Source organism: Nerophis ophidion, linkage group LG16 (assembly GCF_033978795.1).
Source record: "Nerophis ophidion isolate RoL-2023_Sa linkage group LG16, RoL_Noph_v1.0, whole genome shotgun sequence".
NCBI lineage: Eukaryota > Metazoa > Chordata > Actinopteri > Syngnathiformes > Syngnathidae > Nerophis > Nerophis ophidion.
Window position 1 is genome coordinate 2,946,926 of NC_084626.1, and position 17,908 is coordinate 2,964,833.

At 42.4% G+C, this 17,908-nt stretch overlaps 1 protein-coding gene across 5 annotated transcripts in view; it reads right to left on the minus strand.

Annotated features, from left to right (window-relative positions):
* Positions 1-17,908, minus strand: part of LOC133569989 (sodium- and chloride-dependent neutral and basic amino acid transporter B(0+)-like) — a 38,417-nt gene that overhangs the window by 11,116 nt on the left and 9,393 nt on the right. For all 5 annotated transcript variants that reach the window (XM_061922581.1, XM_061922582.1, XM_061922580.1 and 2 more), the window contains 9 exons: positions 17,724-17,885; positions 14,603-14,717; positions 14,394-14,526; positions 14,184-14,324; positions 12,208-12,343; positions 8,454-8,546; positions 8,257-8,382; positions 2,071-2,189; positions 1,884-1,983 (listed from right to left, as the gene is read on the minus strand). In XM_061922581.1, coding sequence (XP_061778565.1) covers positions 1,884-1,983; positions 2,071-2,189; positions 8,257-8,382; positions 8,454-8,546; positions 12,208-12,343; positions 14,184-14,324; positions 14,394-14,526; positions 14,603-14,717; positions 17,724-17,885 — 1,125 coding nt within the window. The remainder of the gene's footprint in view (positions 1-1,883; positions 1,984-2,070; positions 2,190-8,256; positions 8,383-8,453; positions 8,547-12,207; positions 12,344-14,183; positions 14,325-14,393; positions 14,527-14,602; positions 14,718-17,723; positions 17,886-17,908) is intronic.

Consider the following 17,908-nt stretch of genomic DNA (forward strand, 5'->3'; position numbering starts at 1 on the left):
GACGGGGGGGAGCTACGTGCGGCTGCTTTTTGTGGATTATAGCTCGGCATTTAACACCATTATTCCTGATAGACTGGTGTCCAAACTGTCAGACCTGGGTCTCTCGAACTCCATCTGCATGTGGATTAAGGACTTCTTATCCAACCGTCCCCAGAGGGTGCAGTTGGGTTGCCACATGTCATCAAGCCTGCACCTCAGTACCGGCTCTCCACTAGGCTGCGCGCTGAGCCCCCTTCTCTACTCCATCTACACATACGACTGCACACCTGCCCACTCCAGCAACTCCATCATCAAATTTGCGGATGACACCACCGTAGTGGGGCTCATCTTGGAGGGAGACGAGGCTGCATATCGAGATGAGGTGGAGAAGCTGTCGGATTGGTGCAAAGTCAACAACCTGGCCCTGAACACCTCCAAGACCAAGGAGCTGGTCATAGACTTCAGGAGGAAAAAAACGGACATCCTGCCCCTGATCATCAGTGGTGACTGTGTGGAGAGGGTCTCCGACTTCCGCTCCCTGGGAGTCCACCTGGCCGACGACCTATCCTGGAGCACCAACACCACGGCTACCATCAAGAAGGCACATCAGAGACTGCACTTCCTGAGAATACTCAGGAACAACCACCTCTCACAGGAACTGCCGGTGTCCTTCTACCGGTGCTCCATTGAGAGCATCCTAACCTACTGCATCTGCGTGTGGTTCAGCAGCTGCACGGCCGCAGAGAGAACGGCGCTCCAGAGAGTCATAAAGACCGCCCAGAAGTTAATCGGATGCCCCCTCCCCCCCCTGGCTGACCTGTACAGCTCCCGCTGTCTCAGGAAAGCACAGAGCATCCTGAAAGACCCATTCCACCCCGGGCACAGCCACCTGGAACTGCTACCCTCAGGCAGACGCTACAGGGTGCTAAAAGCGAGCACCAATAGACTAAAAAATAGCTTTTACCCAAGAGCCATAGTAGCATTAAACAGGCACTGAGAGAGCACAATATGTCCATCATGTCCTCATGTGTAATGTTTAAATGTTTTTCTATTTTTTCGGACTACAATGTGCAATAATGTTTTATGTATGTGTGTATATGTATTCATATGCATGCAGATATGCATCTGTGTGGATACATATACATATACATAGATACATCTGTCATCTCTATCTTTTTTTTTTTTTTACTATTTATACTACCATATTGTATATGCACCTTAGGAGGAGCTGCTCCAATTTCGTTGTTCTTTGAACCTGTTCATTGCAATAATGACAATAAAACTCTATTCTATTCTATTCTATTCTAGTTCTTGTCAGCACTCTTATTTTGGTTCAGCTTCCTGTTTGTCTCCCTGAGTGCCTTGTTTCCCCTCAGCTGCGGCTGATTGGCACTTGCCCACACCTGGTGTCAATCAGCCCGCTCCTATTTGTACCTGCTTTGTCTTCCAGTCAGTGCTGGATTATTGTCATGTCGTTGCCACATGTCGCTCTTGTCGTTGCTACCTGTTGTGTCGTGTCGTATTTTTGCAGCGTAGCGGTAAGCTATATTTTCGTTAGATGTTTGTTGCTTACTGTTTATGTTCCCTGCTTCAGATTTGTCTTTATACAACACTTAACGACTTCTGTTCCCGGTTCTGTTTATGCTAGCCTCCATGCTAAGCTCTATTTGTTTTTGCTAGCTTCCATGCTAAGCTCCTTTTATTTTCTAGCTCCCATGCTAGCTTTCTTAGTTGGTTATCCGCCTCGTGCGCGCTTTTTGTTTGTACCCTTTTGTTCGGTTTTGCTCTAGTATTTCAATTAAATCATGTTTTCTCACTCCATGCCTGCCTCCATCTTTGCATCTTGGGGTTCGTCACCAACAAACTCTGACAGCTATAAAGTATGATTTTAAAAGTCACATTACCGTATATAAAGCAGAAGCCAATGTTCTCCATCAGAGCCAAGATGATTATTACCCAGCTGGTACCAAAGGAATCCATGAGTGTTACCCAGTATATTCCTGCCTATAAAACACACACACACACACACATATTGAACATCAACGCAATATTTACACGGACAACAGAAGTAGTTCTTATCCACAGACCCACCTTTGTGACTAAAGGCAAGCCCAAGAGGAAACACAAACAGGCCAATCCTACACTGACGTAGGACCGCTTGGACTTGAAGACCTTGGGGAAGGCATCCATCAAGCTGGTGGAGAGCACCTCTAATGGTGGCAACAGTAAGTAAGTAAGTGCATTTTATTTATAAAGTGCTTTTCCCAGATAAAATCACAAAGTGCTGTACAAAACATAGGTGAAGTCAAACAACAATTCAATTAAAACTGGGACGACATCATAAAAAGGATAAAAAGTGGAATAAAAAAAGATAGTTAAAAGGTGCATTAACTAAAAGCTTTACTAAAAACAGAAGTTTTCAAATGTTTCTTAAGTGTCAACACAGTCAAGACCGTGGAGGGACTGGTGCAAGTTGTTCCAGAGTCTGGGAGCTATAGCCTGGAATGCCAGGTCTCCATGAGTTTTGGGGATCTGCGTCCTGAAGAGTTGGAGCATAGTAAGTCAGTGATGTACTGAGGAGCCCCACCATGCAACGCACAGAAAGTCAGGACTAAAATTTTAAACTTAATGCAGAATTGAACTGGAAGCTATGGAAGACTGAATAAAACGGGGGTGATGTGGGCTGTTCTGGGCGACTTACTTGACTTAATCGTCTTGGCCCCCTTGCGAGCATAAGGCGTCTACCAAGGATCTCCACCTCAATCTCTTCTGCGCGATGGTCTTCGCTTCTTGCCAGGAGGTCCCCATTTTGGTCAGTTCACCAAGAGCGGATCGCCTCCAGTTGGATTTCGGTCTTTCTGGCTTCCTCTTGCCTTGAGGATTATAGTCCAGGGCTTGTCTTGCTATGTTTCTCGGATCCTTCCTAAGTGTATGGCCGATCTATCCCCACTTTCTGCTTTTGATTTCATTTTGAATTTGCTCTTGGTTCATGCGTCTCCACAGGTCTCGATTTGATATCTTGTTTGGCCACCAAATCCTCAGGATGTACCTGAGACAGTTGTTAATAAACACTTGTAGCTTATTGATGATTAATTTGGTGGTTTTCCAGGTTTCACAGCCATAAAGGAGGGCATATTTTACATTTGTATTGAAGATTCTGATTTTGGTGTTTTTGGAGAGCTGGGAAGAGAGCCATACAGGTCGGATAGTTCTAATGGCATGTCTTGCTTTGTCGATGCGCAGCTCGACATCTTTATCAGCTCCTCAATCTGTGCTGATGTTGCTTCCCAAGTAGACAAACTCGACCACATCTTCCAGGGGGTGCTTCTTCATTGTGATTAGTGATTGTGACCTTGGTCTTCTCAGTGTTTATCCTGAGGCTTATCTGTTTACTGTGTCCATGCAATCTGGTGGTCTTGCGTTGTGTGTTTTACTGAGATCAGAGCAAGGTCATCAACGAAATCAAGGTCTTCTAGTTGTTCAAAAGGGTCCCACTGTAATCCTATCCTCTGGCCATCCACTGACATTTTCATTGTCAAGTCGATGGTGATAAGTAAGAGGAGGGGTGACAGTAGGCTGCCTTGCCGTACTCCTGTTTTTATAAAGGCGGATGTCCGAGAGCTTACCATTTCAGACGACTTCACCTGTGAATCCATCATACATCCATTTGATGATGTTGACCAGTTTTATTGGAGTTCCATAATGTCGGGGCAGTTTCCAAAGGATGTTTCTGTCTAGACCGTCGAAAGCCTTTACGAAGTTGACAAAGTTTATGAATAGTGATGACTGCCAGGGACTGGTGCAAGATGTTCCAGAGTCTGGGAGCTGTAGCCTGGAATTCCAGGTCTTCACGGGTTTTAAAATGAGTTTTTGGTATCCGCGCCCTGAAGAGTAGGGGCATAGCAAGTCAGTGATATACTGAGGAGCCCCACCATGCAACGCATGGAAAGTCAGGACTAAAATCTTAAACTCGATGCACTGTTTGACAATTTTTCTGAGTGATGCAATGTGATCTGTACAGGAGTTGTTTTGGCGGAAACCTGCTTGTTCTTTCCTGAAAATCTTGTCTAGTGGTTCTTGTGTTCTGTCCAGGATAATTTGGCAGAGGATTTAGCTAGTGACAGAGGAGCGTGATGCCTCCCCAATTTTTACATTTGCTGAGGTTTCCTTTCTTCGGAACTGTGACAATTAACCCCTCCTTCCAATCATTAGGAATCTCCTCTTTTTCCCAGATGTCATTTAGAAGCCCATGGAGTATATAAGTGGTGGGGCATTGATGTATGATTTCAGTACATCAGGTAAGAATGTTATCCTTCCCTGGTGCGCTGCCCAGCTTTAGTTTTTTGCTGGCTTGCTTTATTCCCTCCTTTGTTATCGTAGCACAGTTGATGTTTACATTTTTCCTGCTTCCTCAATGACTGGTGTAGTGTCTGGGGGGAGTCTATTCAGGAACTCTTCAAAGGGTTCCTTCCAGCACTCTAATTAAGCTGTAGATGTGGGACATGTGACCCAAAAAGGAAAAGACAGAGAAACCCGCTATAATGCTCGTCCCTACAATGGAGATGGAGGTAGAACTGAGACATGAAACATAAAAAACCCTCCATCAGTGCGACGCAAATCCCATAGGGGTGATGGAAGGATGGGCAGTGCCTGAGAACTGCGGCCTCCCACCATGGCCCCCCATTCCCTCCCCTCTGTTGGCAGATATCTTGAGATGTACGTTGTAATATGTGTATGTGCTTTGCTATGGAGCCCAGTCTTGGTTCTAGTTTACTAGTCATCCTTCCACAGCGTTTACCTTTTTCCCCATCTTTTACGGGGCACCTTGTGGCAACACATCAGCGTTCCTGTTCTGTAATCCTGTACACTGTTTTTTTGTCTAATCCTGAACAGGTTTGTGCTGAAAAGAAAGTTTTGTTGTACTTGTGCAATGACAATAAAGACTTATCCTAATTGCTAGAACTCTTTGGTGAGATGGTTTCCCTGAAGAGGGGGTCGTGAGCTCGACAGGCGGATCGGTGCGGCATCTTCAGTAATGCAGACGCTGTATCGATCCATTGTGGTGAAAAAGAAGCTGAGCCGGAAGGCAAAGCTCTCAATTTACCGGTCGATTTATGTTCTCATCCTCACCTATGGTCATTAGCTTTGAATTATGACCGAAAGGACAAGATCACGGGTACAAGCGGCCGAAATTAGTTTCCTCCGCCGGGTGGCAGGTCTCTCCCTTAGAGATAGGGTGAGAAGCTCTGCCATCCACATCGAGAGGAGCCAGATGAGGTGGTTCGGGCGTCTGGTCAGGATGCCACTCGAACGCCTCCCTAGGGAGGTGTTTAGGGCCTGTCCGACCGGCAGGAGGCCACGGGGCAGACCCAAGACACGTTGGGAAGACTATGTCTCCCGGCTGGCCAGGGAATGCCTCGGGATCCCCCGGGAGGAGCTGGACGAAGTGGCTGGGAAGAGGGAAGTTTGGGCTTCTCTGCTGAGGCTGCTGCCCCCGCCACCCGACCTCGGATAAGCGGAAGAAAATGGATGGATGGATGAATGGATGTTTTCCCTGATTGTCCCTGATAGGACAGCTTGCAGTCTGTTTTTTCCCCAGACAGCTATCCTGGGTGCATCGATCCAATCTGGCAGCTGGATTTTGTACCGTTTGAAGTCTCTTTAGCATTGACTTGTTGAAAAGAGTCAAGAGAGAATAGTCAATAGTCAATATGAGATGAAATAAACACATGAATGATCATTTTGAGATCCAATTTTGACAACAATTTCTCACTTTAGAAATATTTCTAAGGTGATAAACAGTTTTTGTTCAGTTACCAGTGACCCTCCAGTCATGACTGATCAAACACAAGTCCAAGGTTTCTGAGGCTGCTTTTAACCGATGCACCCAAAGCAACAAGGAAGTTCTTGATCAAGGGGATCTTTTTATCGGGAGCAATTATCAGAGTCTCCGTTTTGTTAGAATTTACCTGGAGGAAGTTTGAGGACAACCAGTTTTTAATACAGGATACGCACTCCAAGAACTCAGATAAAATGTGAAACTCTGAATCATTGAACGAGCATACCAGTTAAAAATCATCTGCATAGAAATGATAAGAGACATTTTTAAAACTACTGATCAACCTCCAAAGCCGCATCAGATACAACAAAAATACAACAGGCCCCAGAACAGAACCCTGGGCCACACCACATGACAGGTTGGACACATTAGACATTACATCATTAAAAGTTCTTACATTATATCAGTGGTTCTTAACCTTGTTGGAGGTACGGAACCCCACCAGTTTCATATGCACATTCACCGAACCCTTCTTTAATGAAAAATTAAATGGTTTTTTTTCAAATTCAAGACTAAGTTATATGTTTTTTTACTAGTGCACAAGATGAACCGTGCATGAACATCACCTTGTTGAAAGAAACAAAACCAACACAGTGCATGAACTCACAACAAATTACACACCTACACACCAGATGGAAAATTATCCCTTGGTGCTTTTGGGTGCATCCATAAAACACTAATAGGGAGAAATTTTTATTTACACGATGAGTCGAGTGTGTCTTGACTTCTGCGGCGGAGGCTCCGTTGAACCCCTGAGGCAGACTCCCCGAACCCCTAGGGTTCGATACAACCCAGGTTAAGTACCACTGATTTATATAAGATTTGAGGCGATCTATTACAAACCCCGTTTCCATATGAGTTGGGAAATTGTGTTAGATGTACTGTAAATATAAACGGAATACAATGATTTGCAAATAATTTTCAACCCATATTTAGTTGAATATGCTACAAAGACAACATATTTGATGTTCAAACAGAAAAACCTTTTTTTTTTTTGCAAATAACCTTTAACTTTAGAATTTGATGCCAACAACACGTGACAAAGAAGTTGGGAAAGGTGACAATAAATACTGGTAAAATTGAGGAATGCTCATCAAACACTTATTTGGAACATACCACAGGTGTGCAGGCTAATTGAAAACAGGTGGGTGCCATGATTGGGTATAAAAACAGTTTCCCAAAAAATGCTCAGTCTTTCACAAGAAAGGATGGGGCCAGGTACACCCCTTTGTCCACAACTGCATGAGCAAATAGTCAAACAGTTTAAGAACAACGTTTCTCAAAGTGCAATTGCAAGAAATTTAGGGATTTCAACATCTACGGTCCATAATATCATCAAAAGGTTCCGAGAATCTGGAGAAATCACTCCACGTAAACGGCATGGCCGGAAACCAACATTGAATGACCGTGACCTTCGATCCCTCAGATGGCACTGTATCAAAAACCAACATAAATATCTAAAGGAAATCACCACATGGGATCAGGAACACTTCAGAAAACCACTGTCACTAAATAAAGTTTCTCGCTACATCTGTAAGTGCAACTTAAAGCTCTACTATGCAAAGCGAACGCCATTTATCAACAACATCCAGAAACGCCGCCGGTTTCTCTGGGCCCGAGATCATCTAAGATGGACTGATGCAAAGTGGAAAAGTGTTCTGTGGTCCGACGAGTCGACATTTCAAATTGTTTTTGGAAATATTGGACATTGTGTCATCCCGACCAAAGGGGAAGCGAACCATCCAGACTGTTATCGACGCAGAGTTAAAAAAACATGCATCTATGATGGTATGCGGGTGCATTAGTGCCCAAGGCATGGGTAACTTACACACCTGTGAAGGCTCCATTAATGCTGAAAGGTACATACAGGTTTTGGAACAACATATGCCGCCATCTAAGTTTATGAGTTTGAACATCAAATATCTTGTTCTTGTAGTGCATTCAATTGAATATGGGTTGAAAGGGATTTGCAAATCATTGTATTCTGTTTATATTTATATCTAACACAATTTCCCCACTCATATGGAAACGTTGTTTGTAGTATACTGTGATTCACAGTATCAAAGGAAGATGCCAAATCGAGTAAAACCAAAACTGTGTAGCAACCAAAGTCAGCGGCCATCATCACGTCAATGGAAACTTTCAAAAGAGCAGTTTCGGTGGAGTGAAATAACCTAAAACCAGGTTGTTTTTTATCATAAAAATCATGCTGTTCCAAAAATTAGGTTAGCTGCCAAGCTACCACTTTTTCAATGATTTTTGACAGGAAGGGAAGTTTTAATATGGGCCGGAAATTTATCGGCTTCACCGGATCAAGATTTTTTTTTTTTAAGAATGGGATTCACCACAGCATTTCATAAAAGCTGGGGATCGAGCCAGACTGACTGAGATCACGAGAGCGTCATGGCGGCACAACAGCAAAGGGATAACCGTCTCACCTATATGTGTGAACTGCGAGTCCAGGCCGACGACAAAGATCATGAAAAAGAAGATGACCGACCAAAGTGTGGAGACGGGGAGCTTGTTGAGGGCTTCTGGGTAGGCAATGAACGCCAGGCCGAATCCTGCACGGAGATGGACAGCCATGTGAAAACCACCAACCTTGAACTCGCGAGTGTTATTTTGCCCTTCTGACCGTCTTTCACCACATCTCCGATGGGGATGTTGTATGTGTGGGACATGTGACCCAAAATGGAAAAGATGGAGAAGCCCGCTATAATGCTCGTCCCTACAATGGAGATGGAGATAGAACTGAGACATGAAACATAAAAACCCTCCATCATAGTGCGACTGAAATTAGCAAGATACTAGGAAAAGTTACTCTCCATTAAATGTAGCTAAGCTAATAAGGCTCCATTGCTATTAACTATCTGACATTCATCTCCCACACCCTACTTTATGTATTTATTTAGTTTGCCATTTCTTTGGCCCACTCCTCTAATGTTGTTGTGTGTTGTTCGATTTGAATTGAGTGGTCAGCTCGAAGCGTCCCTCTGTCTCTGACTCCCCCGTGGTCATGTAACACGAGTACGTGTCTGTGATGATTTTGCTTACTAGTTTACATGACTCTGGATTAAATGTCGCTAAACTACAGGGGGAGCTATCTCCGGAAAATTGTAGCAAGCTACACGGCAACAGTAGCTAGCTACATCAAAGCTATATTTAAAGGGGAACATTATCACAATTTCAAAAGGGTTAAAAACAATAAAAATCAGTTCCTAGTGGCTTGTTGTATTTTTTTAAGTTTTTTTCAAAATTTCACCGGTCCCGGAATATCCCTAAAAAAAGCTTTAAAGTGCTTGATTTTCGCTATTTGCGATGCGACTATCCATTTCCCTGTGACGTCATACAGTGCTGCCAATGTAAACAAACAATGGCGAATAGCACAGCAAGATATAGCAACATTAGCTCGGATTCAGACTCGGATTTCAGCGGTTTAAGCGATTCAACAGATTACGCATGTTTTGAAACGGATGGTTGGAGTATGAAAGTATTGAAGAAGAAACTGAAGGTATTGAGCGAACAGCTATTGACGCTATTCATAGCCATAGCATGGCCGAATAGCTGCGTTAGTATCGCCGGTAAAATGTGCGGACCAAACGATCAGGACTTTCGCATCTCTTGACACTGGAGCAACCTAAATCCGTCGATTGGTAAGTGTTTTTTTCGCATTAAGTGTCGGTGGAAGGAAACGTAATATAGTTGCAAATGCATCTGCAGGTTATCCATACATCTCTGTGCCATGTCTGCTTTAGCACCGCCGGTATATAGCATGTTAGCATCGATTAGCGTAGCATGTTGCCATCGATTAGCTGGCAGTCAACATCAACAAAACTCACCTTTGTGATTTTGTTGACATTATCGTTGCAAATGCATCTGCAGGTTATACGTACATCTTTGATCCATGTCTGCCTTAGCACCGCCGGTAAATAGCATGTTAGCATCGATTAGCGTAGCATGTTAGCATCGATTAGCTGGCAGTCACGCCACAACCAAAAATGTCTGATTAGCAAATAAGTCGACATCAACAAAACTCACCTTTGTGATTTTGTTGACTTAATCGTTGCAAATGCATCTGCAGGTTATCCATGAATCTCTGTGCCATGTCTGTCATCGCTGGTAAAATGTGGAGACACTTTGGCACATTCAATGGGGGTCTGGCGGCAGACACCTTGGCATCTTCGGGCCAGTGGTGCAACTTGAATCCCTCCCTGTTAGTGTTGTTACACCCTCCGACAACACACCGACGAGGCATGATGTCTCCGAGGATCCAAAAAATAGTCGAAAAACGGAAAATAACAGAGCTGAGACCCGGTGTTTGTAATGTGTTGAAAATGAAAATGGCGGCTGTATTACCAACATTTTTATCTATGGGCCCACATGTATAAAATCAATGTTCATGTAACTGACAGTGTACTGTTACTCTTAACTATCTGTCATTTAGCTGGGGAAACCCTACAACTATCTCTCGGTACCCTACTCTATGTACTTAGCTTGCCTTTTTTGGCCCACCGCTATGTTGTTATTTGTTTTCTCTACCTACAGTAATAAAAAACAGCATCTATTTACAGAGTAAACAACTAAAAACTAAGGTTTTGGGCATTGTTTTCTTTTAAGAGCATACATTTGTCTAAATATGGCCAAGGACACGCATTATTGTGGGTTTCCTGCATGTCGTCTTCATCATTAAAGGAAAAATCGAATCTGTGGGAGAGAATTCCTCTACTATTTTCAGGTATGTTTCTTTTTTTTTGAGTGGTCAGCTTGAAGCGTCCCTCTGTCTCTGACTCCCTCGTTGTCGTGTGACATGAGTGTCTGTTATGATCCCTATGACTTTAGAGGTAAATCTGTCTTTCAGAAAGCAAACATAAGAACTAGCTTTAAAAGTAGACGTGTTTCTGTCAGGGGGGTTCATCCGTGGAACAGCTTGGATGATGCCTTAAAATGGGAGAGTTCCATTCACACATTTAAAAACAACTTTAAGACCAATGTCTTAGAAAAACATATGGATCTTGGATCAACAGCAGTAGTAAATACTATGATCAATGTTTGTTACCAAACTAAATGTGGCACATAAATAATAATGGAAGTATAAGTGTTGGTATATAGCATATTATTAGTACAAATGTTTAACGAACATGTGTACAGGGATATTTCACAACTTTTGGTTTATGTATTTACTGTGTATACATCTGAACAGTGTTTATAATGAGTACAAGGTGTATTTGTAATATGTTGTGAAAAGGAAATTTCATATTTCTATGAAGCTCAAGATCAGATCCCGATGTCTCCTGTTTTTACGACATCTGTTTAAAGGGTAAGTTCTCAACTTCAGCCTTAACCCTTACGCTCCGTGGAATTGTCAATTTATGAAATCAAGGATGTAAAACTGTTTCTTTATTTTGTTGACCACTGACCGAAGAAATAATAAACTAAACTACATTTTGCTTCCTAGTTTCGATGACCCCGCCTTATCTTGCCTGCGTTTGGCCAGTCCGTAATTCTTGCTGTTATGTTTCGCCCTAACCTTAGCCAATTGTGACTCCTCTTACGAACACCAACCAATCATCATGGATGTTCTCCGTTCTCATTAATCCAGGTCAGGGGTAGGGAACCTATGGCTCTAGAGCCAAATGTGGCTCTTTTGATAACTGCATCTGGCTCTCAGATAAATCTTAGCTGACATTGCTTAACACGATAAGTAATGAATAATTCCGCTGGTAATCACGGTGTTAAAAATAACGTTTAAATTATAAAACATTCTCATGCCTTTTAATCCAACCATCCATTTTCGATCGCACCTGTTCAAGAAATTGCATCAATGGTAAGAAGTATTATATTTATTATTGGTTAACTTTAGAATAACAATGTTATTAAAAAGAATAAGAGACTTATTATACTCTAAAAATGTTGGTCTTACTTAAAAATGCACGCATTTCGTTGTATCCATCCATCCATCCATCCATTCATTCATTTTCTACGGCTTATTCCCTTTGGGGGTCGTGGTGGGCGTTGGTGCCTATCTCAGCTACAATAGGGCGAAAGGTGGGTTACACCCTGGACAAGTTGCCACATATATGGCTCTCACGGAAATACATTTTGAAATATCAGGCTTTCACAGCCAAAAAGGTTCCTGACCCCTGATCCAGGTCATTAAATTTTCTACATGATTTTTTTGGAGTCCATTTACTCTTTTTGTCGCTTTGATGTAAGCTACCTCACAACATGGGTCTAAAAGTAGCTAAGCTACAAGAATAGTTACTCGCTAAAATAGTAGTTAAGCAACCGTCATGTTACTGGAAAATGTGGCTAAGCTACGTATGTTAGCGACATGCATCTTGTTGCGGCCCATCGTTGGAAATTAGAAATGACATATGGAGCCTTCTTACCGTGGTTGACGATGCATATGACGATGGTGTCACGGAACATGTTGTTGTGGAAGTCTCCGTAGGAAGCCAGAGTCACCAGTCCTCCACTTGCAATGGAGAGTGAAAACACAGTCTGAGTGGCTGCGTCGGTCCAGACCTACAATAAGTGGTTGCACTTTTTTAACACCATGAAAACAAAGATGGTACAGATTGCTGAGTCGTTTACAGTTGCAAGTACAGGTGAAACTAAACAATAAATAAATATAAAAGTTAATCCATGTCAGCAATTCAGCTTCAAATGGGAAACTATTTATTATTTTATATTTTTCGGGCACTTGCCAATCCCCTAAAAGTGTTACAGCGGGTGTTTTATAGAAATTTCAGGGCAGTCCTACTTCCGAACCAGAATGGGTTGACAGAAAGATCAATTCATCTGTGGGAGAAAATTATGCACAAGTTCAACTTTTGCATGTCTTTGCACAAAACGGTTGTGCGTTCCAGGACAATTGATTGAAAATGGCACTAAGTTTTGAAGACAGAGTAGACTTAACCACCAGGAGATGCGATAATAACATTATCAAGATAATTATTAGAGATGTCCGATAATGGCTTTTTTGCCGATATCCAATATTCCGGTGTTGTCCAACTCTTAATTACCGATACAGATATCAACCGATACCGATAAATACAGTCGTGGAACTAACACAGTATTATGCCTAATTTTGTTGTGATGCTCCGCTGGATGCATTAAACAATGTAACTTTTTGTAAAATAAATCAACTCAAGTTATGTAAAAAAAAGTGCCAACATGGCACTGCCATATTTATTACGGAAGTCACAAAGTGCATCATTTTTTTTTACCATGCCTCAAAACAGCAGCTTGGAATTTGGGACATGCTCTCCCTGAGAGAGCATGAGGAGGTTGAAGTGGGCGGGGCTGAGGTGGAGGGATAGCGGGGGTGTATATTGTAGCGTCCCGGAAGAGTTAGTGCTGCAAGGGGTTCTGGGTATTTGTTCTGTTGTGTTGATTTTGTGTTACGGTGCGGAAGTTCCCCCGAAATGTGTTTGTCATTCTTGTTTGGTGTGGGTTCACAGTGTGGCACATATTTGTAACAGCGTTAAAAATGTTTATACAGCCAACCTCAGTGTGGCTGTATAATGTTCCAAATAAGTGTTTGATGAGTGGCTTTTGCTTTGCATAGCAGAGCTGTAACTTGCACTTACAGATGTAGCGACATGTATTTAGTGACAGTGGTTTTCTGAAGTGTTCCTGAGCCCATGTGGTGATATCCTTTAGAGATTGATGTCGACTTTTGATACAGTGCTGTCTGAGGGATCGAAAGTCACGGTCATTCAATGTTGGTTTCCGGCCATGCCGCTTACATGGAATGATTTCTCCAGATTCTCGGAACCTCTTGATGATATTATAGACCGTAGATGTTGAAATCCCTAAGTTTCTTGCAATTGCACTTTGAGCAACGTTGTTCCTAAACTGTTTGACTATTTTCTCACGCAGTTGTGGACAAAGGGGTGCACCTCGCCCCATCCTTTCTTGTGAAAGACTGAGCATTTTTTGGGAAGCTGTTTTTATACCTAATTATGGCACCCACCTGTTCCCAATTCGCCTGCACACCTGTGATATGTTCCAAATAAATGTCTGATGAGCATTCCTAAACTTTATCGGTATTTATTGCCACCTTTCCCAAATTCTTTGTCACGTGTTGCTGGCAACAAATTCTAAAGTTAATAATTATTTGCACAAAAAAAAAATGTTTATCAGTTTGAACATCAAATATGTTGTCTTTGTAGCATATTCAACTGAATATGGGTTGAAAATGATTTGCAAATCATCGTATTCCGTGTATATTTACATCAAACACAATTTCCCAATTTATATGGAAACGGGGTTTGTAACATTGCATCATTTTTGTCCCAAAAGTGAGTGCCAAAAGAGTAACTGGGGGCCCATGAACTCTTGCAAATATAATGCGTCTTACCGCTGCTTCTTTCAACTTAGTGAGGTTGGACCGACCGCCAACATAGAACTCTATCCCACCTCTGGCTCCCTCCAGTGTCACCCCCCTGATCAGCAGGATCACAATCGCCACGAATGGGAACGTAGCGGTGAAATACACGACCTAGAGAGACAGGAGGCACAGGGATGTCACTGAAGGCACCACAGCAGCCCAACACACGCATTGACGCACTTTTCCCGACGACTTGATGCCTTTGATAAGCGCTGCAGCAACGAGGATAGAGCTGAGCAGCAAACAGAGAGCCAAGTGCCAAACGACTGGACCGGTTTCCTCGATACTAGCGGATCTCTGTAGAGTCGCATGACTGTGGAACAAAAGGAAAACTGAGAACCAAATTCTGCAAGGCAACGTGTGAAGACATGCGAGTGCGACACCCTTACTCCCAGTACTGCTCGCTGGGACTCTGCGCTGGAACGCTTATCTTGCTGGATGAAGGACAACTTATGTTCTCCTGAGTCCAGTTGGTCATGACAACACCACTTAGGTTGCAGTAGACTACAGGTAGAAGAAGAGATGATGAGTCGGTGGGTTGGTTTTTAAACCAAAATGGAAAACTATTGCAAATGAGTCTTTTACAACAATGATGGAGAGGATTACGGGAGGACCCTTCAACTCCAGCAAATCCAATTTTCTAGCTGATAGTGTAAAAAACTTTGTGATTTGAATGTTCGCTTGTGGCGGAACCTCTGCTCAACAAGCATCGAATAATTGAGTAGATGTTTTGCTTTTTCTTTGTCTTTGTTTTTTTTCCGCAACAATTGAATTTAAATGTATGTCTATGGATGTTCTCTTTCATCAGGTCATTGTCATCTCAAGGCATTCAATTGATCACAACTGGACTGTTTGGTTTTTCTTAGAAGATGTTTGGCATCATCCAAGTAGACTTAGATTGGTCAGATCTAGTCATAGACTTAGATTGATCACATCTAGTCTTAGACCTAGATGGGTCACATCTCGTCTTAGACTCTGATCGGTGAGACCCAGTCTTAGATTTCGATCAGTCAGATCCAGTCTTAGACTTCCATCGGTCAGATATAGTCTTAGACTTCCATCGGTCAGATATAGTCTTACACTTCCATCGGTCAGATCTAGTCTTTGACTTCGATCGGTCAGATCTAGTCTTGGACTTCGATCGGTCAGATCTAGTCTTAGACTTCGATCGGTCAGATTTAGTCTTAGACCTTTATTGGTCAGATCCAGTCTTAGACTTTGATCGGTCAGATCCAGTCTTAGATTTCAATCGGTCAGATCCAGTATTAGATTTCGATCGGTCAGATCCAGTCTTAGACTTCCATCGGTCAGATATAGTCTTAGACTTCGATCGGTCAGATATAGTCTTAGACTTCGATCGGTCCGATATAGTCTTAGACTTCGATCGGTCAGATCTAGTCTTAGACTTCGATCGGTCAGATCTAGTCTTAGACTTCGATCGGACAGATCTAGTCTTAGACTTCGTTCGGTCAGATCTAGTCTTAGACTTAGATGGGTCAAATCTAGTCTTAGCCTTAGATTGGTCACATCTCATCTTAGACTTAGATAGGTCAGATCTAGTCTTAGACTTCGATCGGTCAGATCTAGTCTTAGACTTCGATCGGTCAGATCTAGTCTTAGACTTCGATCGGTCAGAACTAGTCTTAGACTTCAATCAGTCAAATCTAGTCTTAGACTTCGATTGGTCAAATCTAGTTTTAGGCTTAGACGGGTCAAATCTAGTCTTAAGACTTAAATTGGTTATATATAGTCTTAGATCTAGCCTTAGAAGTAAATCGGTCAGAACTAGTCTTAGACTAAGATCGGTCAGCTCTAGTCTTAGACTTAGATTGGTTATATATAGTCTTAGAATTAGATTGGTCAGATATAGCCTTAGAAGTAAATCGGCCAAAATAAGTCTTAGACTAAGATCGGTCAGATCTAGTCTTAGACTTAGATTGGTCACATATAGTCGTAGACTTAGATTGGTCACATATAGTCATAGACTTAAGATTGATCACATCAAGTCTAAGACATAGATGGGTCACATGTAGTCTAAGACTTAGATGGGTGACATCTTGTATTAGCCTGATATCGGTCAGATCTATTCATAGACTTAGATTGATCACATCTAGTCTTGGACCTAGATCAGTCAGATCCAGTCTTAGACTTCAATCAGTCAGATCCAGTCTTAGATTTCGATCGGTCAGATCTAGTCTTAGACTTCGATCGGTCAGATCTAGTCTTAGACTTCGATCGGTCAAATCTAGTCTTAGAATAGAAAGTACTTTATTGATCCCTGGGGGAAATTCAGCTTTCTTAAGACTTAGATTGGTTATATATAGTCTTAGTAATAGATAGTTCAGAACTACTCTTGGACTGAGATCGGTCAAATCTAGTTTTAGACCGGTCAAATCTAGTCTTAGACTTAGATTGGTCACATATAGTCGTAAACTTAGATTGGTCACAAATATAGTCGTAGACCTAGATCAGTCACATATGTCTAAGACTAGATCGGTCCCATCTAGTCTTAGCCTCAGATTGATCACATCAAGTCTTAGACATAGATGGGTCACATCTAGTCTTAGACTTAGATGGGTCATTATCTAGTCTGAGACTTAGATGGGTCATTATCTAGTCTGAGACTTAGATGGGTCATTATCTAGTCTGAGACTTAGATGGGTCACATCTAGTCTGAGACTTATATTGGTCAGATCTAGTCTTAGACTTAGATCGGTCAGATCTAGTCTTAGACTTAGATGGGTCATTATCTAGTCTGAGACTTAGATGGGTCATTATCTAGTCTGAGACTTAGATGGGTCACATCTAGTCTGAGACTTATATTGGTCGGATCTAGTCTTAGACTTAGATCGGTCAGATCTAGTCTTAGCCTTAGATGGGTCAGATTTAGTCTTAGACTTAGATGGGTCAGATCTAGTCTTAGACTTAGATCGGTCAGATCTAGTCTTAGAATTAGAACGCCCAGATCTAGTCTTAGAATTAGATTTGTCAGATCTGGTCAAACGGCTGGTGCCAAACGTCAAATATTTGTAGTTTTAAACCAGGATAGTGTACTTAGGCAAGGATGGTTTCGCTTTATCGTATCGTATCGTCACTACGATAAGGCGAAACCTGACATAGACCTCCTGATTTTGGAGTATAAGTATTTGGGGTATTGGCAGCAGCCTCTAGACTACAGCTGACCAATATAAGTCTAAGACTAGATCTGACTCATCTAATACTAACACTAGATCTGACCAATCTTAGTCTAAGGCTATATTTGACCAATCTAAATCTAAGACTAGATAGGACCAATCTAAGTCTAAGACTCGATCTGACCAATCTTAGTCTAAGACTAGATCTGACCAATCTTTGTCCAAGACGAAATGGGACCAATGTCAGTGTCCGTCCAGTGCCAGTTTGCAGGGACTACAAACAATATTATGGAATCAAAAAGAACATTCTGATATTCCACAAATGAATACTGATTAAAGATTCAACCTGATCAACATAGGAAACATGTTAGTCCACCTAAAGGCTTGTCGCTACAGTTTTTGTCAGCCCAACTGAAGCACCCGGACCACGGCAGAGGAGACTGGAAGGAGCTGAAAAAGTAGAACAACCCATAGGCCACGATGACGTTGTAGTATATCGACAGGAGGGTGCTGAACAAGATCATTCCAACGCCCACACCTGCAGACAGGTAAGAATGCACG